At 40.4% G+C, this 23,810-nt stretch overlaps 1 protein-coding gene across 1 annotated transcript in view; it reads right to left on the bottom strand.

The window, feature by feature from the left end:
• WDR7 (WD repeat domain 7) overlaps positions 1 to 23,810 on the bottom strand; it is a gene marked incomplete at its 3' end in the record, with an annotated part of 253,430 nt that overhangs the window by 201,715 nt on the left and 27,905 nt on the right. The window contains exon 10 of the mRNA XM_084252706.1: positions 19,537 to 19,751. Coding sequence (XP_084108832.1) covers positions 19,537 to 19,751 — 215 coding nt within the window. The remainder of the gene's footprint in view (positions 1 to 19,536; positions 19,752 to 23,810) is intronic.

Here is a 23,810-nt window from a genome sequence, read left to right as displayed (position 1 = left end):
TCTCATATATTCCTTAACAAGCAATAAACAGTCAGAGGAATTTAAATGCATCTTAAACTGCCTTGTAAGGTGCCTAGATCATTAAAAGTAACTCAAATAACTTTGCTAATGATCAACATATAAAAGATACGGACTTAACACAGTTAAGAAAAAATGTATGCTACGACAACTATAAAATTGTCAATTTTTAAAAAACAAGGAAATAAAAAAGTTTACTATTGAAGCAAGGAATCTCTTTACTCCCTGAGCAGATTAAAAAGTGTTTTGGTTACTTACATGCACGAATTATCATTCAACCTGAAAGGATAACCCATGTATCACAACACTCATCCTTTTAAATTAAATCCCTACTTTATTCACAAGCTCTCCCTGTTCACAGATTCCTTTTCCTCAACAGAGAACATGTTCAAATCTAATTGGATTGGAGAAAAAGCGTTACCCTCAGACCACACTTCCTCCTTTCTGTCTCTCCCTCTCCTGTCCCTTATAGTCAAATTTATTGAAAGTAGTAATTCAATGGAAATTTTCCAGACCCTCTCCCCTTAATGCTCCAGAATCTGATGCTGTTTTTTTTTTTTTTTTTAGAGAGAGAGAATGAGTAAAAAAGAAAGAATAGACTAGAAAGTCACCCCTCCCAGCTTCCAGAAAGTACCTTCTCCTGACTGCCTCATGTGTCCGCTGCCCTGACAACTTATCTTCCAGCCTCACTAGAACTCTGGGCTGCACGCTAACAGCTCTCCATGTCCCATCAGCAGTCAGACTGGTCTCCTAAGGTAGTTTCAATCCTATGTCTCCAACTGCTTCTTCTTGGACATTCCAGAGACTCTCATCTTTAATACGGCCTGATCTCCACCCTCCCCTAAACCTACTGGACTCCCTGACCTATAGACCAACTGGACCCTCCCTTCGCCCACCTCCTCGCCTCTAAGCAGGTCTCACAGCCTCAGTCTACCCCTCACCCCGACCCAACCTCCACTGAGCCACAGGGCTTCCTCGAAGCCCGAACCCAGTCATGCCACTCCTCTGCCAAGAAACTGCCATCTGGGCCTCCCCGGTGGCAGAGCGGGTTGAGCGCAGCACTGTGAAGCTGTCCACAGCCTCTGCAGCGCTGGTTCAATTCCCAGCTGGCTGGCAAGGGTCCCACATGGCGCGGCAGCTGTCTCGCCCGCTGCTCCCCTCAGCAGTGTACTTCCGTCCTTCCGCCTGCTCTGCTCCCCGCTCTGGCTCTGGTGAATTCTCTCACCCTCCCGCGCCTCTGGCCTGTACCCCAGTGCTTGTATAAATAAATAAATCTTAAAAAAAAAAAAAAAAGAAGCTGCCATCATCATGGGGTATTAAGCAAAATACAAAATTACTTTAAAAACTAAATAAAAATATAGGCAACCATATCTGATCTCAGGAAGAGAAGGGGTTTTCCAAATATATTAAAAATAAAAGTTCACTGCCATGAAAACATTGATAGGCAAGAAAGAAATGGGAATAAACTGTGCCAGCAAGAGGACTGATGAAAAGCTATAGTCTACATAACTATTTCTTCAAATCAAGAGGGAAAGCACCAATGTCAAATTAAAGGGGGGAAATAAGCCATGGCTAAGGACATGATAGGAAGGGAAGACAAATAGTCAATAAACATCAGGAAAAACCTGCTCAAACTAGTTGTCAAAGAAATCACAACCTCCCTGCTGCCGCTGAGCTACACCATCCTTCAGGAAGCATCTCAAGGGGCTGCTCTTCCAAAAAATATTTCCAGAATTATCTCTAATTCTGCCTCCTTCATATAAATGTCTGCCCTAAATTGAATGAATGAGGTATAAAGGCAGGCAGAAAATAAGTATTGCTATAGCATTTCCATTATTTCCAAAGAACCTAAGATACATGTAGTATAAATTTCCACTACAAAGAAAATCAAGACTTTCTGAATTTCATTCCTATATTTAATTCATTTCTTCTGCATTCACTGCATTTGTGCAAGACATGGGGGATCTGAAGGTAAATCAGATGGTTTGCTAGCCACAGGCGTCAAGGAGCACAAACGTGACGATAATGACCTGTAGGGAGAGCATCACAAAGTCTCACAGATGGTGCCACTGTAGAACGGCCTGCAAGGGACAACGAGGGACCTGCTGGAGAAAGCCCCGAGCCCATCTTGGGAGTCGGGCGGACCTCATGGAAGGGTATTGTGACTGTGGAAGAGCTGGCTTGGCAGCAAGATGGCAGGGCGAAGAGGGAAACAGCTTAGGGAGCATATGATGAAATGCGGGTGAGAAGATGAAGGACCGTGGGCTGGCACAGAGGCACGAGGGCCACCCCAAGACTCTCAGAATCAGCAGAGGCGCGTGCTTAAAATACAGGCTCTGGATGGGACCTCACCCTCTACTCCATCCCTTGGAGAAAGGGCCAGAATATGTCCAATGAGTACCCCAGATGACTTAATGCAGTGACGCCTGAGAACTGCTGCATAAAGGCCTTCACGAGAAGAGTAACATAATCAAATTGAGTTTTTTATATATTTATTCCACCAGCAATGCTGGCTTAAAAGAAGCAAGACCAGAGTCACGGGCATGGGCTGCAAGGAGGCAGAAGCCAGCCGGATGAGGGGAGCTGAAGGCAGCATCATGCTGAGAATGCAGGGCCAGGCTACCTTGAAGAACAGGTGCGTGACCCTTCTGTTTCTAAAAGAACAGTGCTTGTATTTGCTTTTTCAAATATTGGATTTGAAAATGTGGACTGCCAGGTACAATGCTTAATTCTTTTTGTATCAACCTACACTAATTGAATAATACATAAAATTATATATTCATAATATATCTAACATAGCCTTGATATGAAAATTATTATTGATAAAGGTGATGGCTTCTATGTACTATAGCCAGCCATTCTTCTAGGCATGAGAGTTGGTGAAACACAGCAAGAGGTAAGACATCTTCTGTCAACCTTAGATAGGCAGACATGATACCAGGTAGGAGGGATTCGGTGCTAAGTGCATTAGGTGAAACAGAGAACCCATCACACTTCTTTAGGAGATACTGTCCATCCAGTAAATATCTATAAAATTTATTTTAGGAGAGAGACCATTAATACCAACAAATGAAAAAAATCAAACAAATTTGGTAAAGAAATTGTTGAAACAGCAGGCATGACTGGAAGAACAGACAAAACAGGAGAGGACACAGTCGACTGTTAAGCTCTAATGTCCACAGACCTGTGCCCGCTGAGCCTCCAGAGGGGCCCCGACTTGTGTCTCTGGGAGGTGAGCCATCAGTCAATTCACACGCTCGGACCTGTAAGAGGTTCTCTAGTGTCTGGTGCCAGGGTACCTGGACAGGATTGTGAGCATCTCCACTCATCGCTAATAACTACAGGGCTAGCGATTGTGTCACCAAGACAAAAATTGTACGTTAAGAGCAATTCATGGTCAGAAAAAGAGGAAGACAAAGCAAAATACAAAGCTTAGAAGAAAAGACTAGAGGGAGATTAAAGGGGAGAAGAGAGAATGGCTGACTCAAAGGTCCTGTGGACGAGCCGTGATTTCTGATATCACCAGCCCCACGTATGACAATGAATTTTACTGTCCTAACACATAAAGTCTTATTGCAATAAAACATGGGGATCCTGCAAAGCTGTGAGGGTAGGATTTTAGCTATATGCATGGAGATTGCACAGCTGACCACCACTGTGTTTGGTATTATAATATGTTATGCTCAGCTGAGCTAAAGGAAGATGAACATCCATCAAATTCCAAGGGTCTCTTGGCTTCATCATAAAATATACATGTTCAGAGTGGAGTCACACATGCAGATCATCTTATCTTAACTGTTTCAAATACAAGCTATCTGATCTTGGAAATTCTTCAAAGGAATGTTGTGTGTTTGCTCTGTCACCTTTATTAAGAACATCTGAACTGTGTGCTCACAAACTCACTTTTACACTATCATGGAGGAAGATTAAATTCATTTTGACAAATATTTGTGAGGTGCCTATTAGGTGCAAAATGCATGGAGAAAATAAAGCCTCTGAACTTGACGCAATAATTTAAAAACTTACTTGAAAAATGGTAAGTATAAAATGCAGACTCCAGACACACACACTTATTTAAAAGGCTAGTAAGACACATACATTCAACATGTTCATTGTTAAGCACTCAATTTATTGTAACATTGTATTTTCTGTACAGGAGGTAATAGAGATGAAGCCATTTGAATGCTAAACAGGGAATCTGACTCACTACAGAAATGCAACAATAGGAAAAATGACTGATGGCTTGGTCATCCTTGAACAGTGATTACCTGCGGCAATCATGAGAACATTAGCAGGTCAAACCTAGTGAAAACCCAAGGAAAATGACTGAACTAGGATAAGGAGGCTAATCCTTCTTTGTAGATGCATGGGCATTTTTCAGCACACACACACACCAGAAATAACACGCCCAACAACAACTTACAACCTGCCGAGGAGGACATGCATTGGTATCCTTGTTGTAACACTTACTGTCATATATGCTTGGGCAAATCAAGGCTGCTGAACCCCTGAGAGCTCTGCCCTATACCAGTGCTATGATGACATGACTCAGAGAAATAAAACACTGGCAACAATTTCAAATGGTTCAGATCTCCAACTAAACATGAGCTGATGTATGCCAGTGAGTGTTAAACATCAATTGATTTTTATGCTAAAGTGTAAAGTAGAAGCGTGGATGAATTTTTAAATATCTAAATCTGCTCTGAAATCAGATGCAGAGTATATTAAGACTAGGAATTATTTTATATGTAACATTCATGTGTGCATGCATGCGTGCGTGTGCACACACACACTCACGCGCACTTGCATGGATAGCAATACTAAGTCCTAAAACAGAATACAAAAAAAATATGTATTTGACAAATACTAATGCAATATTTGACAAAATGACTAAGTAGCTACCATGTTTGTAATGCACACTGTAAATAATTTTTAATTTCCTAAGTATGCTTCGGTAAATATCTGGTTTATTACCTAAGAATATATTGATGGGAAAAAAATAGTTTAATTCTTGATTTTGGACAGGAAATTTTATTTTTAAAAAAGCCTTTAAATAAACTTTTAAAATTCTGATGCATTCAAATTAAAGAGCTTCTGCACAGCAAAAGAGACAATAACAAAAACAAAGAGAAACCCCACCAACTGGGAGAACATTTTTGCACACAACACTAATGATAAAGGACTGATCACAAAAATCTACGAAGAGCTGATGAGACTCAACAAAAACAAAAAAAAGAAAATAATCCAGTCAAAAAATGAGCAGAAGAGCTAAAAAGAAACTTCACTGAAGAGGAAATGCAAATGGCCAACAGGCATATGAAAAAATGTTCAGCATCACTTGTCATCAGGGAAATGCAAATCAAAACTACCATGAGACACCATCTTACACCAGTGAGAATGGCACATATGAAAAAACTAGCAACAACAAATGTTGGCGAGGGTGTGGAGAAAAAGGAACTCTCCTGCACTGTTGGTGGGAGTGCAAACTGGTCCAACCACTGTGGAGAGCTGTGTGGAGATTTCTGGACCTACTAAACATAGAGCTTCCATAGGATCCAGCAATTCCACTCCTAGGTATTTACCCAAAGGACACAGAAACATCAATTCCAAAGAACACCTGCACCCCTATGTTTATAGCAGCACTGTTTACAATAGCTAAGCTTTGGAAACAGCCCAAGTGCCCAAAAATAGATGACTGGATCAAGAAGATGTGGTACATATATACCATGGAATATTACTCAGCATTCAAAAAAGATAAACACATGCCATTTGCAGCAACACGGATGGCGCTGGAAGGGATCATGCTCAGCGAAATAAGCCAGAAAGAAAAAGAAAAATACCGGATGGTCTCACTCATAGCAGGAATCTAGAAAACTTAAATAAGGGACCAGGAAAATGAATAACTGTAAGAAAGAAAATATCAAAATCAACAAACAACTATGAACCAGAGACACTCTATGGGGGGTGGGGGGCGGGGAAAGGAGGGATTGGGGTCAAATTAAGGGGGTTGTAATTGTATGGGAAATATAAAAATAAAATTTAAATAAATAAATAAAATTCTGATGCATAATGTTAAATGCAAAAAGTTAAATGAATAAAAATCAAATTGATGCCTTAATGTATTTTTAAACTAATCTAAAATTAGCTAAGGGAAAATCTTACCATGTGCTATAAATATAGTTTCAATATCAGTGATTTTAAGTACTAAGAAACAGGAAGGAAGGGAGGGAGGGAGGAGGGAAGAGAAAGAGGGGAGAGGGAAGACAGAAGCACCAAGTAGAGGGAGCTACCCAGAAAATGTCTAAGACCGAAGTGGATATTTGGCGCCCCCTGCTGTTGTATTTCTGCTACCAAATAATACTGGCTGGCCTTCATTCTGATGAGTTCTTTCTCAGAGATGGTTTTAAGTTAGAACGAGGTAATCCAGTCACCTTAAATATCTGATTTTAAATAGGATTTTATGATTAGGTGTGAGTTATATTATAAAAATGAGGATTTTATGATTAGGTGTGAGTTATATTATATCATTAGAGTTGATATTATTTCACTTCCTTTCCTGTGTTTTTTATTAACAAATCTACATTTGCATGTGTGTGATTAGGACCAGTCTATTTGTTGGGGTTTTTTTTTTTGTTATTCTTATTATTTTCTATATAATTGTTCATCTGTGGACAGTATTTGATTTCTCTCAGGTGTAGTTCCCATCATTCTCCCACCACCATAGCCCTGTGATCCAGCACCACAGTCCCTTGTGCTCTTCCCTGCCCTGCTGTGTTCCTCAGATCTGTGGTCAGCTTGCAAGTTTTGTCTTTTTCCTGACCGTTTGTTTGGTTCCTCTCTATTCTGCATATAAGTGAAAGCAAATATATATATTTTTAAATTTATTTATATATATTTTACATCACTGTTCATTTTTGTGCACTATTTGCTTTCTCCCGTCAGGTGTAGTCCCCATAAAATTCCCACCACCAGTTCACCCGTGCACCATCACCATAGCCCCTTTGCTCTTCCCACCCCTGTTTTTAGCCCTCTCCCTCCCACCCCCTGCAGAATGTCTCTGATTTATAGTTAGTTGCCTGTTAATTTTGGAAACCAAGTATATTTTTAATAAGTATGAACGATAGTGAAACTATGGAGGGTTTCCAAGGTTCGATCCTGTACTGTATTTCATGACCTGTCAATAAAAGTACATTGTAGGTACTAAATATAAATGCTCAGATTGTGCCTTTGTAAAGAAAATATCCTCTAAAAATATTTCTAGCAGGCCCTGTCTTACCAGACAGTAATGTTTGAATAATAATATGCAAATGGAATTAATATATCAAGAGATTAAAAGGTTAATATAGTAAGTTTCCACAACAGTAGCACAGAAGAGACAGACTTGCAACTCTTCTCAGGGGGTCAAGTTACGATGTGAGGGAACCAGGAGCCTAGGGACCCACCCCCCCACTCCTTGCTGTACAGACCTTCAGGAATCCAGCTAACCCACCTGGAAGCCACTCTTTATCTTCCAAATAAAGAAAAAGACCACTTATTTCAGAGAAATGTCGTAAACACCTAGTAGATAACACAAACATTATCCTCCTGCTGGTAAAACAGAGATAATAAAAGCCAACTCACTGTATCCCAGTTCATTTTATCTCAAATGAATGAGTCAAAGGCACAGGTGAAAATAGTTTAAGCAACCTGAAGGAAATGAACTGGGGGAAAAAAATGCTACTATAACATGCCCTCCTGGGAATGGACATAGTTTGAAAGGGGGGCTACCAGGAGATAGTCTGGGGAGCAGACTTGTCAAGGAAAAGTAAAGAGTCTAACGACCACAAAGTGAAAAGGAGAAAACTCAGCTGTGCTCAGCTACCCTGAGTACCCGTGGTGGGCAAGCTCTCATTTCAGAAATATTCACACTCGGGGAGACTGCAACCTTTTTTTTTAGCCTCCTCCTCCCCTTGCTGGCCCCAGCCTCACCATTCTGCCCCTCCAGCCTCTGGACACATGGCCACGTCTTCCCGCTCTTCTTCCTGATGTCAGGCCTCTGAGTAATCAAGTCTCTTCAGAAAGTCTTCCTAACAACTTGTCAGGCCAGTTTCCCTCCTAAGGACTCTCCCCCACCTGATTCAAACCTTAAACAGTATCACAGCTTAAGCAGACTTGTCACCCCACATCACAGCAGGAATTTCTCGAAGCAGAGCTGCTGGGTGTGGCTCACTGACACACTCCCTGCTAGTGTGCCCTGTCCCCACCCCGTGAAGGAAAGAGAGACTCCGTGATAAATGTTTTCCAATATATTACCTACCTAGCTTCATACCAATCTCATTGCCCCCATTTTACAGCTAAAAACAAATTGAAGCAAGAGGACATTCGGCTATACAGATCGACCACTAGTCCATGGGAGAACATAGGAGGAAGCCAGGATCCTCCAGTCTCAGCTCTGCCTTTAATTCCAGATATCAAGGGGTTCTCAGCAATGGTTCTGCAGAGATGCCAGAGGTGGGAGGGCAGGGATGGAGGAAGGAGCTCATCTGCTCCAGGTAATCAGCCCTCAAACACTGAGCCATTCACAGTGATGCCATGCACGGGCTTGCCGGACTGAAGAAAGACAAGGACGACTCAATGGGCCTTTGAGGAGCTCTTGATCCAATGCAAAACGCTGGTTCCCAGGGGTGAGTCCTCTCCCCCGCCCCCATGGCCCAGAGGACGTTTGGCAGTGTCTGGAGACATCTCTGCCTGATGCACTGGGAGGAAGCCCTGACAGTGTCTGGTGGAAGGGAGCAGGGTTACTGCTCAGCACCCTACAGTGCACAGGATGGACCCCCACAACCTCCACACAAAGACCATCCAGCGCCCGATGCCAACTGTGGGGAAGCAGAGAAACAGACATGTCAGAAGCACGTCTCAGGGCTTCACAGAATCGTGACACAACCCTGTTCAGAAGATCTGAGAAGACCCAACTGCTAGACTGGGCAGCATCCCCCAAGATGGTCATAGACCGAGCCCCCGGGTAGGTGTGGGACTGAGCCAGGTTGGGGCGGGGAGGTCATTCCCTGAGAGAACTGCCTTGCTAACACATTACCATCCGAAGTTAATTTTAGGGCCTGCGACACCATGTCCTATAAATCATGTTATGAGTCCCATATTTGAAAAAAAAAATTAAAAACCTCAAAATCATTGTCACTGGCCCACAGCCTTGCTGACACCCACAGAGGTCAGTCATTTCCGACTTAGGGTGGTCCACCTTAGGTTTGGAAATCAGGTCAAAGCCAACTGCCTCCCCTGGCCTTTGAAATCTGCCATTCAAATCCTCCTCCTGGAGGCCGACCCGGGCCTTGGGTCCGCCCTGTCTACAGGCTCTTTTTCACTCAGCCCCAAAACATTCTCACCTGTCTTAAAAACTGTACTTCCCTCGAACTACTCTTTCTCCTTCCCTTAATCACACAAACGTTTCCAAATTATTCTAGACTTGCTATTTCCACTCCCATACTTCCCATCCACTCCTCAGCCCCCATCATCAAGCTCCTGCCCCCAACATCCTGGCAGACAGCTCTGAAGGAGGATACCAACAACCTCGTTGACAAACACATTTTAATCCTTCCTTCTAACACTCAACAAGGATTACCCGGATATAGCTGAGCTCTCTCTACCCTTCCCGAAATTCTTGATCCCCTCAGTCTGCACCTTCTCCTGGCTCTTCTCCTCACACACTCCTCCAAATTGTTTCCTCTTCCTGCCCTTGAGGCGGGCAATCCCAGGAGTCTCTCAGACCCCTCTGGGTGGTCGTGCCCACTCCCATGGTTTTAAGTACAGGCTGTAAGTCAGATTCCTCCTCGGCCAGTATAACCATCACCACAGCCCTCTCTCAATTTTCCTGCCCTTTTACGCTCACCTCCACACAGGCCCTGCCGCAAGGAGAGCCAACAGGAACCTGATACCTACCCACAAAGCAGCTCATCATCATAGCCATCCCACGGAACCTGTTCTTACATCCGATCACACTCCTTAGAGCCACTTTCTATCCCACCATCCTCTCAGAACACCGGTGTGTCGACCTTCCTTACCGCCTGTTTCTCATTAACCACTACATCCCACCAAGAATCACTCAAGCAACTGTTGAACTGAAACTCTTTCTTCTAGTCCTCTGAATCTACTATACATACTGACTCAGTATAAAATTCTTTTTGAGGGAAGGATCTGATGCTAATTTTTTTTTTAAGTTTGAAGGCCCCCAGGGTGAAAGTCATGATTGAGCGCCTCCTCCAGGCCCACATGGACGAGCCTCCCGCCCCTGTCCTCAGCGGACCCTCCAGCAGAACTGAACACCTGGGTATTACCTGCTGTGCCCCTGCCACCCACTTCTCCCAGAATACCCGCTACAAATCCACCTGTCAGTTGGCCATGTGGTTCAATATCTCCTCCTCCGAGAAGCCAGTCCTGATCACCTCAGGTGAGGCCAGGCCTCGGCAGTGCCTCCTACACTTCTCAGCACCTTATTGGCTGCACTGCATTGGGCTTGTCTGTTTATATTTCCTGAGGGTAAATATCATGTCTTATTCATTTTGGTTCTCCAGGGCCTAACACAGTACCTAGAAGTCAATAAATGTTTACTGAACTAGACTGATTCAATTATTTTCTAACAGAGCCTATAAAAGTCAAGAAGTTTGAAAATCTTTTATATGATCTAATAAAGAGCAGATTTTTTTCAAGCATATTAGAAGAGAAAAATTATTTCTTACCCAAAGTACTAACATGTGAATATTTAGCCACGAATCTTTATACTTCTATCAAAATGCTTCGTAATACCTTCGAGTTTCCAAAGAAGAGTCAAATATAAAATATCACACATAAGAGCAGAGAGATCTGCTGCTGAGAAGGTCACAGGCTTTAACCGACCCGGTGCTCCCATTCTCTCAGCGGTCTGCCATTTGATTTATTATGTGAGATGGTGAAAGAAATTTCTCCTTCGCTAGAGCACATGTATGTGGTGCAACAATCTCAATTTCTCCTTAGGTACAGTGTGATTTGTTAATGTATTTCCCAGAAAAACAAAAACTGTTATGAATTTTAAGCCATCACAAAACAAGACTGCTTTTTCTTGCTTCAGAATAATATGATGAATCATATTTACTATGAACTATAAATTCCACTTATAAATCCATTGCTTGTCTATTACGTGCAAGGCTGAAAGTATTGTGTGCAGGACCAATGAGGCACAAGAGCCAGGGGGTCTGGTGAATCTCCAGAAGGGGCTTTCCCTTGTCTATGTCATCATTTCACAGAGCTATGCAGTGTCATACCTCCAGTCAAGTCTACCCAAGGATCCTGAAAAAGGGAAGAGAACCAAAAACACTGCAATCACAAAAAAAAAAAAAAAAGAAATAGTAAATATAACTAATTATGTAGCTAGTTGAGAGTTTAGTTTATTCCTGGATGGAATAAATAGCATTATATTCATAGTAACCTAAACCTAATTTCCCTTAAACTGGAGGAAAATTGGTGAAAAGTTAATCCAAGTTGAAAACGCACAAAACATTTAGCACAACTTTGTGAACTATGCATGCACACACATGGAACACAAAGACACACAAGCACTCACAACCTACATGGTTTCCTGTGTGTTTTATAAGAGTACTATTGAGATGAGGCAAACACGAAGAAAAAGAGAAAACAAGAGAACAAAGTATACCCAGAAATCCTCAAATTCTAATGAATGGGGAAACCTACCAACAGCTACAGAGCGATCTGGAATCAGGCTTCTCTGTGGAAGGGCAGCTGCAGGGAGTATCTATCAGATTTTACAGGAAAACCCCCAAAAGAGACAATCAATATTTACTGGAAAAACACAGTGGGCCAATTTGAAAACAGCAGTTGACTGGGGCGGGTGGGGCAGTGGGGAGGCTTGAGGAGGAGTTGTGCCACCTCTGCAGTAAGAGCATACGAGCCCACCATGAAATGGGCTGAAGCAGCTGGCACATCCAAGTTCAAGTGTTCCTGTAACAACACGCATCAGGACTCCTTCCTAAGGCAGGGTCCCCCAGGAAGGAGACATTGCTAGGAATATAACCAAAACTGACGGGTAATTCCAAAAAAAGAAAAAAGAAAAGAGGCAGAGGTGTGGTGCCAAGAAACCTCTAAAAGCAATCCACCACTTTGTGAAACCAACAGAAGAGGAAGCTCTCTCAGTAGAGTCATGAAAGGAATAGGAATTAATCATTTAAAAAGCCCGGAAAAAATCGTTTTACAAAAAGTAAGCCACAGAAAAATATTGAAGTCAAATTCTTATGAGTAAAAAGAGAAAAAAAAAAAAAAAAAACCCAGGGTGGGGGGGGGGGGGCCCACAACAACCCAGATATAATCAAAAGGCAGATCAAAATGAACCTACAGGACATTTTTAAAATGATAATCAACATGAAAGAACAACACATGTAAAAATTAGAAAAACCAGAAATGAAATAGCTGAACTCAAGAAAGATCTAGAAATAAAAGAAAAACAAATAAAAAGAAAAACATAAAAATAAAAGAAATAAAGCCTAAACTGAAAGAAACACAAGAGGCATAAACACAACTGACAAGGCCAGAGAAGCAGAGGGCAAAATTTAAGTCCTAAAGCAGTGAAGCTTCTTTCCCTTTGTGAGAGGCAAGCTTTTGGTTGGCACACCTGAAAGCAGATCAGGGTGGGCAAGAGACTGTTTACAGAATGGGGGAATTGAGCAAACACTGACACTGAAAACCTGGGGAGCAAGGTCTGAGATCTCTCACAGCAGGAGAATTATAGTATTCCAGGAGATATGCCAGGCCAGACACGATGCTGTTCGGTTAGAACTGGAGGGAATGGTGTGAATTCGTGATATTTAATATATTTAGAAAGACAGACAGACACAGAGACACACACATGTGTTTGTGTATGTGCCATGTATGTAAACACACATATGAGTGGCTCTGTGTACTGAGAGGGAGCAGAAGGTGCATGCAGAGTCCAGATTTCATGTCCAGTTTCTTCCCCTCCACTCGAGGGAGTCACCCATCACAAGGTACTCAGTAAGAGTTTATTCTCCTCCAACGGCCATAGACACTTACTCCTTTGTTGTCTTTTCCTTATTTTTATTGAGCCAGAATTATATTACCTTCAGATGTACAACAAATTAATTCAACATGTGTATATATTTTAAGACACGTGTAGACTTAATGTCTACAATAAGTTTAGTTAACATCCATCACCACTCACAGTTACAAAAAACTTTTTCTTGCAATACAGACTTTCAAGATCTACTCTCTTAGAAATATTGGATGGCTTCACTTACAGGTGGAATATAGGGAAACCGAACAAAGGATCAGGAAAAAGACAAATCTTGCAGCTGAGCAGAGATCTGCCGCAACAGCAGGGGTGGGGGGAGCACAAGCGACTGTGGTGATGGATCATGGGTGCTGTGGGGATGGGAGAACCATGAGGAGGACATCTGAGGGGAAATATCAAATACTGTCCAAAAATTAACAATGATGTAAGAAAATAAATAAATTTAAGATCTACTCTCTTAGCAACTTTCAAATATGCGATCCAGACTTATTAACTCCAGTCACCATGCTTATTTATCTTGTAGGTGAGAGTTTACACTTTTGACTCCATTCACCTCCATTATTTTCTTAAGACTGGACAGCTTAGCCAAGCCTCCTTAACTTTATTGATTAAAGACTAGACAGCAAGTGTAGTATAAAGTTTTTGTACTAATAACCATTTAGAACAACCAGATACTGAATTTATATATTTATAAATATAAAGAATCAACATATTAGTATTTCTGTCACAGTTTGGGGGTAGAATGATAAGCAAGTTTAATTGATTCTTCAAAGGTCATACATATCATAAAATTGTTCTAAGGCCAAAGCCATTCACCAGACAAGGCTGGAATCCTGTACGTAACACCATTTGACTTGTCCCTGTTGGTAATTTCCATTGCCCTTTTCATAATGAATCATAAAGTCAATTTGATCTGTATAAAAATGTTTTACAGAGTAATTTTGCAAGCAAACAACATAGAGGATGTTGTTAGTAGGTTCTATTTCTCTTCTAAATTCTATTCTCTCACCTAGTTATACAGAATACAAAGCTACTGACCTTTGCAAATATAGCCTGTTCATTTTTTCCCTGCTTTTGACTAATTAGACGACAGAGAGAGAAATGTAAGGTAAAAGATAAATCATCCTGGTCATTTTTCAGTTTCTTCAACCTCATCGTTTTTCAGTATCAATAAGGTGAATCTGGGTGGTACAACAACGTCCAAAACAGAATTTTCCAGTTGGCATCTTTATATACAAGGTCCAAGAATGGTAAGAAATGAAGTTTGTGGCAGTGAGAACTTTCTAGCTACACTAATAAATAGTCATTAGCCCAGGGTTTCTCCCAAGACCTCCTCACCAAAGAACTGGTATCTGCAGCAAATGCTTCATGAGAAAAGGCACCCAGAAGACCAACTGACATGCTCAGACCATCGTTGTGATGTATGTACTCCTGTTTTCACCACTATCACCAGGGACTTTCAAATTTTATATTATTCTCCTTAAAAATAGATTTTACAAATCTTCTAACTCCTAATCCAGTCCACTTATTTAAGCTGAGGACTACTGGTATTTATAAAGTGGATGATGACTCTACCTTCAAGGGATTACATCCATTGCCTTCCTTTTAACAGGTTTCATAGTTACTGTTCTCCTCCTCCACTAAAAATATCTTGGATATATTCACCAACATATTTCTAGAAAGGCTGAACTCTCCATATCTGTACCCCATATCTCTTATGTCGCTCCATCAATTACCTCCTCCACCAACAAAAGTGTTCAGGGAGCGCTCTGAAACTAGGTGTAAACGCTGCTCCGAAGCCTGCAGCCCACGAAGAGACTACTCTCTTTTTCTCCAAAAGCAAACCTCCGGCACACACCGTCCCTCCGCTGCAGCGCAGGCGCTTTCCTAGCTCGTCCCAATTTCCCGCCCAACGCCCTCTTGATCACCACCATTTCCTGATGACTTACTCCAAACACTCTTTTCACTCCCCAAGTCTTAATGTTATTTCATTTCTCTGATCAACTAGTAACCTTTACTTCCTTTATAAAATTTTGTTTTCAATTATATGTGGGACCTAGGCCACTGGAGGTTACTGGCTCAACGTCACCCTCAGGCAGCTAGTTACAGAGGCGTAATTTGAACACAGATAGGCCTGTCGCCTGAACTGGGCTCTTAACAATGTCTTTGAACTGCTTTTCAAAGATGAAGCAAAGGCTCTCCCAGGGGGGAGCTGTACCCACCACCTGAATATTTATAACGCCATCCTCTGAAGCAGGGGTCGGCAAACTATGACCCAAGGGCCAAATCCAGCCCATTGCCTATTTTTATAACTGAAATTTTACTGGAAACTAGTCGTACTCCCTCATTTACATACTGTCCATGGCTGCTTTCTCATTACAACAGCAGAGCTGAGACTGCAAAAGAGAGTGATGGCCTGCAAAGCTTAAAATTTTTATTATCTGGCCCTTTACAGAAAAAGTTTCCTGATCCCAATACTGATCAGCCATCTTTGACGTTCATAATTTGCAAATTTAAGGACATTTATTACACTCATCTATCTGCTGTAAAATTAGGAAGATGGAATATCTAGAATAATCTAATAATAGCTGATACCCCAAAATGTGAACTGCATCGAATTCAATCTCTGCATGCCAGCAGTTATTGGGATTTGGATCTTTGAAACCATCTTGTATGTCTGAACTCTTCCCTCGCTCATTTGTGAAGTCCTCTCTATTCAATCTACATGACAGCTTACAAGCCACCCCCTATTCTGTTTCTACTGCCTGATCCCACTCCAGTCCCATTACCTCCTTCCGTATCACCCCAGTTGTCTCTCAACCCATTTGCCATACCAATATTTACAAGTGTCCTACACATGAATATCACAGGGCAAAATATTTCTTAAGCAAACCAAAAATTTCACATGAAGACTCTTCCATATCATGTTGCTATCCACTGAGCTGAACCCTCATCTTTGCATTCAAATTGGCTCCATGTGCTAGAAGGGATCATGCTCAGCGAAATAAGCCAAAAAGAAAAAGAAAAATACCAGATGTTCTCACTCATAGCAGGAATTTAGAAAACCTAAATAAGGGACCAGGAAAAATACTAATTATAATAAAGTAAAAAGCAAAATCAACAAGCAACTATAAACCACAGACACACTACAAGGTGGGGAGAAGGGAGCAGGATCAAAACAAGGGGGGATGGGAATTGTATGGGGACTATAACCAAGATGAAAATGCATACATTGTGCAAATATGAAAAATGATGTAAAAAATATATAAAATAAAATAAAATAAATTGGCTCCATGTTATGATTTCAACCTATATCTCAAACTAACTGCCCACTAAGTTCCTCATGTACTTACTAGGCAGCATATACTACATGAGCAATGGAAATACATTGATGAGAAATTCAGCCCCTGTCCTCAAGAAGCTCAAAATTTATTTAGGAAAGACAGATGTAAAGAAAAAAAAAAAAAAAACCACCCCAGACAAAATGAAGTGTTTTAGGAGAGATCTGAACAGGTAACTATGAGCACAGACAGAAAGCAGGACAGGAACTAATTCTGGCACTGGGGGCAGAGGTGAAGAGGGTAGAGGACAGCCTCACAGCCCTCAAAGAGAAGGATTAAAGAAATAAGAGTGGGGAGAAGAAAAGAAAGGATGCAGGATATAAGAGCCCTACTACTTCTCATTCTCTTTTCACCAAAATCAGTGGTTTTAAACCAGAGGCCGTTGTGCCTTCCTGGGGGTACTTGGCAACGTCTGAAAGCATTACTGATGCTCACGACTGGGTGCTACTGGCATTAGTGGGTAGAGGGAAAATACTTCTCAACTTCCTAAAATACAAAGGACATCTCCCCATGCCCCCCCACAACAAAGACTGATCCAGATGAAACGCCAGTAGTGCTGGGGATGAGCAACCCTGGTCTGGAGCTGGGAGAGGCAGAGGTCAGTGAGGGGATCTAGTTGAGACAATTCCAGGATGAACCAGCATGGACAACACCCAGAAGGCAGAAAAGGAGGATGGGTCAGGCCTGGATAGCCATGCTTACCGAAACCAAGGGGAGAATGAAAAACTGAACAGAGGGCAAAGTTACAAGGTTCCATGCCTAGAGGCTCATGGACAAGAGAAGACTGAACTGTCAAGTCAAGACAATAGCCATGAGAGGATGGAGAAGACACGGGCAGAGAGACCGAAGCAGAGGCTGTCATCAGGGCTGTCTATCACATGCCACCCAATTTGACAAATATTTATTGCACAGATGTTACAAGACATGGTGGGGAGAACACAGAGATAAATAGATCATAACCTCTGCTGCAAGAAGACTGAATTTCAATAGGGGGAATCAGAGTTTGAAAAAAAATAGGGAGAATTAGGTTAAATTCTCTATCTTTGCTTGCGAAGCTGTATGTCTGGCATAATTAATATAGTTGCCAATATAAAATATTTGTTACTTCCAATAGCCTGATGGCTAATACTATTTGAAGAAGAAAAGAACAGGATGCTTTCCATAGAGTATTCCACCAGAGGTTTTACTTTCCATTGAGAGAAACATGGAAAAAAATAAAATAAATTCAATATCTGAGAATGTTCTATCCCACTGAAAAACTCTTGAAGCTTATGTGTTGGGTTTTTTTTTTTAAAAAAAAACTTTGGGTGGGTTTTATTTCTCCTGAGGTTAGAAAACCATGTAGAGGACAGCTCTTTAAATATTCCCTTCAGAAGGAGCCTCAAATTCAACATGAGGAGATAGTTAGAGAAATCCCTAATGGCACAGCCAACATACATTTTTCATAAAGTGATTATCCTCCTGCAGTCTCAGCTTCCTAAGCCTTTCCCCCCTTCTATAATTGTTTTCCTTGTAGGCCAGGCAACAATTACCACTGCTACAAGACCGAGCAGGTTCACAAGCAATATATTTTACAATACATAAGTGTAGTGTCTCTGATATCTGGTGCTTTTATCACTAATTGCACTATAAAATGCGCTATTAAAACAGGGACAAACAAGATTGTAAAAATCACATAATGGACCATGACCACTTACAAAAGCCATTCATAAACATTACTGTAACACTTATTTTTCTTTAATTTTCCCATTATAGCATTCTTTTTCCAGATATTCACTTCTAAAAGATACTAAAAAGAAAGAGATTTGGAAATTGCATAACATACGCTCTTGCCCTTGGATATATTGTTTTATAAGTTTGCTCAAATTTAAAATTATATAGAATGTCAGACAATGTGCTAGGAACACTCAATTTCTAGGAGCATCTACATGATCTCTTGAAAGAAACTGTAGACACAGCAAATGCATTTAAGCTGTAATCGCTATTCAAATTTTAGAGCATGGGACTGAAAGCATTAAAAACAAAATCACAGGAAGATTTCACTAGACTTCATTAGAAAGAATTCCAATCTATGAAACATACAATATAACAAAGCCAATAAAACATTTATATCTTGGGGAGAGACAGAAAGATCAAATATTACCGCCAATTACTGGAAGATATGGGTTAATGGAACTACCTATAGTATCATGTCATTAATACTAATTCACAGGCAAATTTTCCAGTTGTGAATGAATGTTTCAACAAACATCTTCACTACTTATTCACAAATCTAACCATTAAAAAAGAATCAGGAATAACAGAATTAAAATAAAATTAATTTTGCTACCCATTAATAATTCTAATGAATACTTAGATGGAACTTGGAATTTTAAGTAGTGACTTAGTGAAATATTGGGATTGTCTGTAGGTTTCATTTATCAATTAGCAGAGACAAATTAGTTCCAATAATGCCAAAGATCACAAGGACCGCAACCCAAAGAGTGGCCAGCCTCTACAAAGCTAAGACAAGCAGCCAATTAATGAAATGGGATTGTTTGTTCTTTTAGGTTGGTGACCTTCCGGAAACTGAAGAAGTAACTAATGCCTTGAATTCAAGTGTGCTGTGCTGTGCAAGTGTGATGGATTCACAGAGAAATGCCAGCACCTGTTCTCCCATATACCTGCTCTCATATTTTTTTCTTACACCCTTGCAATAACCTATTCTGAGCAAGATCAGAATCTACTTTTTAAACAAAAAAGATAAGCCACAACTAGACATTTTAATTGTACCTAAGTTACTATTTTTGCTCCTGGAGCTACTAACCAGGACTCAATATTTCAAAAGGAAGACTGTCAGAAAGTCAAAAAGATTATATATAGAACGTTTGCTCTAATTTCAGAACCTGAAATCAATTCAGTAGGAATCACTTTTCAATGTTTTGAATAAGAATAATTTGCTCTTTCAAAATGCCAACTATTTAAAATATTCTAAAAACTCTGTTGAATAAACCTAAATGCAAATCAGAAGCTTATTTTTCACCACTATCATCTCCCAAATATTATCCCCTACAAGGTATTAAAGGAAGTTAAATGGGGACTGTACATGAGCCCACGTATAAAACTTACTTTGTCAGATGCCTCGGAAGCCAAGAGGTTAGTGGCTAGGGTTTGCAGCTTATGATGGGCCATGTTTTTAAGAGCCGCGAGGCTCCGTCTGGTCATCGCCTGTTTTAGGTTGACTGCTGGGTGACTAAGAGAGTCGACTGCAGCGGGAACAGCCTCATCGCAAGCATTCAATATCTCTACTGCTGTTATTCCCATCACACAGCGATCCAGGGCACCTGGAAGACATACGCATCCACAAATATTAAAGAGCACTGTAACATTCTAAATAATTTCTGAAGAAAGGAAAATGCATGGAACTTTATCAAGTGAAAATAGGTCTTATCGGTGACTCCCAGCAACATTTTCTCGTACTCCCTTCCTCCAGGGCTCTTCCATGTGGCATTACCTTCACCAGTCCATCAACCATAAAGCCCCACCACAACTTTCCAGTACAGCCAAAATCAGAGCCAAGATTTCAACAACTCTCTCCAGGGTTTTCCATTGTCTTTCAAACCCCAAGATGGCCTCCTAGCTCGGCGCCATACCACTCTCTATTACGAACATAAATTTCTACGACTTCACCTTCCTTTATTTTGTCTATCCATCCTAAACAAACCAACCCAGAAAAAAAAAAAATCCCTGAGTTTTACTATCTTTCAAATTTTTTTTCTACTTGAAGAATACCTGAAGTTTCTCTTTCTCTAGGAAACTTCCACAGAAATTTTAGCTACTCATTCTGTCTGCAATTTTTTAATTTTTTATTCTTTACACCCAAATGCTTCTCTGTATTTGTGAAAACAATTACTACTACCTCTAACCAAAGCTTCTTCATTTGGCCATCCTTTTCACTATCACCATCTGTGCATTTCCTGGCTAACTTTAGGGCACAAATTCCTTCCTATAAAACTGGCAGCCCTTCTACATGCTTTGTTTTATATAGTACCTAGCATCATATCAAGCAGAGAAGGGTCTCATTGTGAGAATGTGTGTAATATTTTAGAATGACAATGAAATGATGATGGAGTTTATTTTGATTCATTCAGTATTCTTCCAATAAATGCCATTAACAGAGGACAAGTTAATTTTGAAAAATAACCATAAAGGCCACCAGAAAATTAACTTTCAACAAGATACAAAATTTTTACAGTGTTTTTTTGAGGTAGAGTTAAAACATCCAAAAATATATTATGTTCCCAATGTCAAATGCAATGATGATTTGCCCTTCATTTCTTAGACTTTTACCCTTAACTCACTCCCCTCTTTCCATAGTACTCCTACAAGCATTTCTTAGTGATTTCAGTATTTATATACATTATCAACTCATTGACTCTTTAACAATACATTTTGGAAGGTGAGAAGCAAAAGAAGAAAATGCTACCTGAAACTTTCCATGTATGTATGAAATGGAGAATGTGTATTATCACAAAGGGATTTAAAAATTCAAAAACGTACAAAAATCAGCACATCTGAGTCTTTCACATATCCTGATCTCTTGGTTCTTTGAAGTCCTCTACTCCAATAAATTTTGTCCAACCCTTAAGCCACAGACCATGGTCAAATTATAATCTTCTCTTTACCAATAAACAAAATTCTAACATGACCCAAATCCAAACATTCCATTCTCTGGTGCAAGTTCCCACTCTTTGCTCCTTCTGATTCCAATAATTCCTTGTTGAGGACCTACTCCAACAATTCATTAACCTATCATTGTCCCTTGCTTACCCCATGTCCTTACTAAAACTCTATCACCCCTCTTCACAACCACAGCTTTGTCCTCATCTCACTTCCTTGTATGAATTGAGCAAACTGCAGCCCTGGCTGGATTCTCTGTACCCGTCCCCTCCTCTGCACCTGCACAATGAGGAGGGAGTGAATGACCGACACACTGATGGATCCACTTGACAGGCACAATCACTGATAGCAAGAGGGCCTGTAGTGGTGACATCTCCACAGATTTTTCACTTTCCCGCTCTCCCACTTTCTTATTTTATACCTTTCCTCTCCTCTGATTTTCAACACTCCATTTCTTGCCCTTATCCAGGGGAAAATGTTGTTCCCCATTTTACTTAGAAAGCATTAGAAAAGAAGCACAAGCTCTCACCACTGCATCTCCACTCACATACCCGACAGTAATGAAAACACTCCAGGCTCCGACCTAATGCTGTCTGCCCCTAAATGCAGGTCAGCGTGTCAGCAATTCGCCACCTTCTCTTCATCACTTTTGCCTACCTGCTACATCATTTCCATCTGCATATAAACATGCAATTATTTCACCTGTTTAAAAGCACACACAATTGACCCAAAATCTCTCTCTAGCTGGCATCCTATTGTTTCATAATCTCCCCCTAAAGAGTTGTCAATATTTAGTAGTCCAGAGCTTTCTCCTCCCATTTTCCTTTAAATTTAACTCATCAGATTTCACCACGTAACGTGCACAGAACCTACTCTCCACATTACTGACTCCCACAGTTCCCAGTCCTCAACTCTCATTTACTACCCAGGGCACCAGGTCCTCCGCTCCACTCCCTGCGATACTTTTATTCACTTGGCTTCCAAGCAACCATATCCTTCATTTTCTTCTTCTCCCTGGCAGCTCCATCTCTGTCTCCTTTGTTGGTTTCTCCACATCACAAAACTACATCTTACAACCTCTTCCTTCCAATTCCAAAGTGAATTGTTCAAAGGGAAGAAAGAAACCCTCTGATTGATTATACTTGGCTTGACCAAGATTGTAAAAAAATACCATTTTTCTCAGCCCTTTCATTCTTTGTATTTTGTCCTATAAATTTTTATAGAAGAATAAAAAGCAAAAATGTAGAAGATATAGAAAATTTGATGATATAATGCCATACAGTGTGAAACAGACATAAAATCAAATCTCCGCCATTTAAGTCCTGTAGACAAAGGATAAATGTGTGAAAAAATCAAAGTTGTTGCTTGTTGCTAAAATCTCCTACAAATTATAAGAGACTGGCATGGAGTTCTACCACCACCAATTATCTTTTTAATTTTACTAACAAAACAAAAACCATCAATTTAAGTAAACCAAAATTAAAGCATGAAAATGTTTTTAAAAATCAGTTTTAAGCAAGAACAACATATACACTAAGACTGTTGGTAGGAAAATCTGAATTTTTGATACACTTTTGTTTTTGGTTAACCATGCTTTTCATATATGTTTCCAACAGATGTAAATGTACATTAATTCACAATTCCCTGCTACATTTGATTAGATAATTAAGTTTAAAATATGACAAATGCCCATTTCACGAAGTAAAGGCAAAAGCAGAAGAGTTCAGAAAACTTTGAGGGACAGAAAATCAACAAAAAGATCACAAAACAAAATTGACAAGAATTCATAAACTAATTTCTATTAATACATAGCAAGGGCTACTGTAGTAACTGGACTGATAGGAATGGGCATAAGATGGGAGAATCACTTTTGTTACATAGAAAAGATGATAAAAACAGACAGACACAAATGTTGTTTGGTTTGGTAACGACTGGATAAGAACACCTTGTAATATTAGCCATCACATAAAGCATGCCGCTATCTCCCAAGTAGATAGGATTTTGACCTTGTCAAAGGCCTGTGGGAACACCACTGCATGCTTACTGGGAACATCAAAAGTGAAGAGAAGGTTGATTCCCGAGGCACACAAGCAGCTTGAGCAGAAGCTGCTACCCTAGATCAGTTGCTAAGTAGAAGTCAAGGGGTTCATTTGGCCAAATCTTGTTGCTAGTTGTTGGACTGATTTTCTCCCTATGCACAGATGTGAAGGAATAATAATTTCCCATGGCCTCACACGTGGCTTTTCATTGCTATGGCATGTAATAAAGATGACATCCTGAAAGAACAGAAGGTTGTGGATCCATTTCAAATTAAACTTTCTATTATTAGCTTCCATTTCATTTCATTAGAAACTGAACACTGAAAATGATGTCCATGTGAAGGGAAAAACATAAAAGAAAATGCTGCATAAAAGTGGAAAGGAAGGCCACTGTGTTTTAAAACAAGACACATCGGTACAATACAAATAGTAAACAAAGAAAATTTTACAATATGCCTGAATAGTTTTAGTGTAATTAAAGTCATTCATAAGAAACAGCCCCAAAACATCAAGAGGAGGCATCCATTTAAATACGTTTCATACCTCAAACCTTGGCTGAATCTGATTTATTTAGCTTCATTTTTTATTTATTTAATAAATAAATAAATTTAATAAATAAATAATGTGACTACCTTCAGGATGTGCCTTACTGGTCCCCAGGTACTGTTATATCACTAGCTAAAG

Source organism: Talpa europaea (assembly GCF_964194135.1).
Source record: "Talpa europaea genome assembly, chromosome: 13".
Taxonomy (NCBI): Eukaryota; Metazoa; Chordata; class Mammalia; order Eulipotyphla; family Talpidae; genus Talpa; species Talpa europaea.
This window is presented reverse-complemented; position numbering and strand designations above follow the sequence as displayed.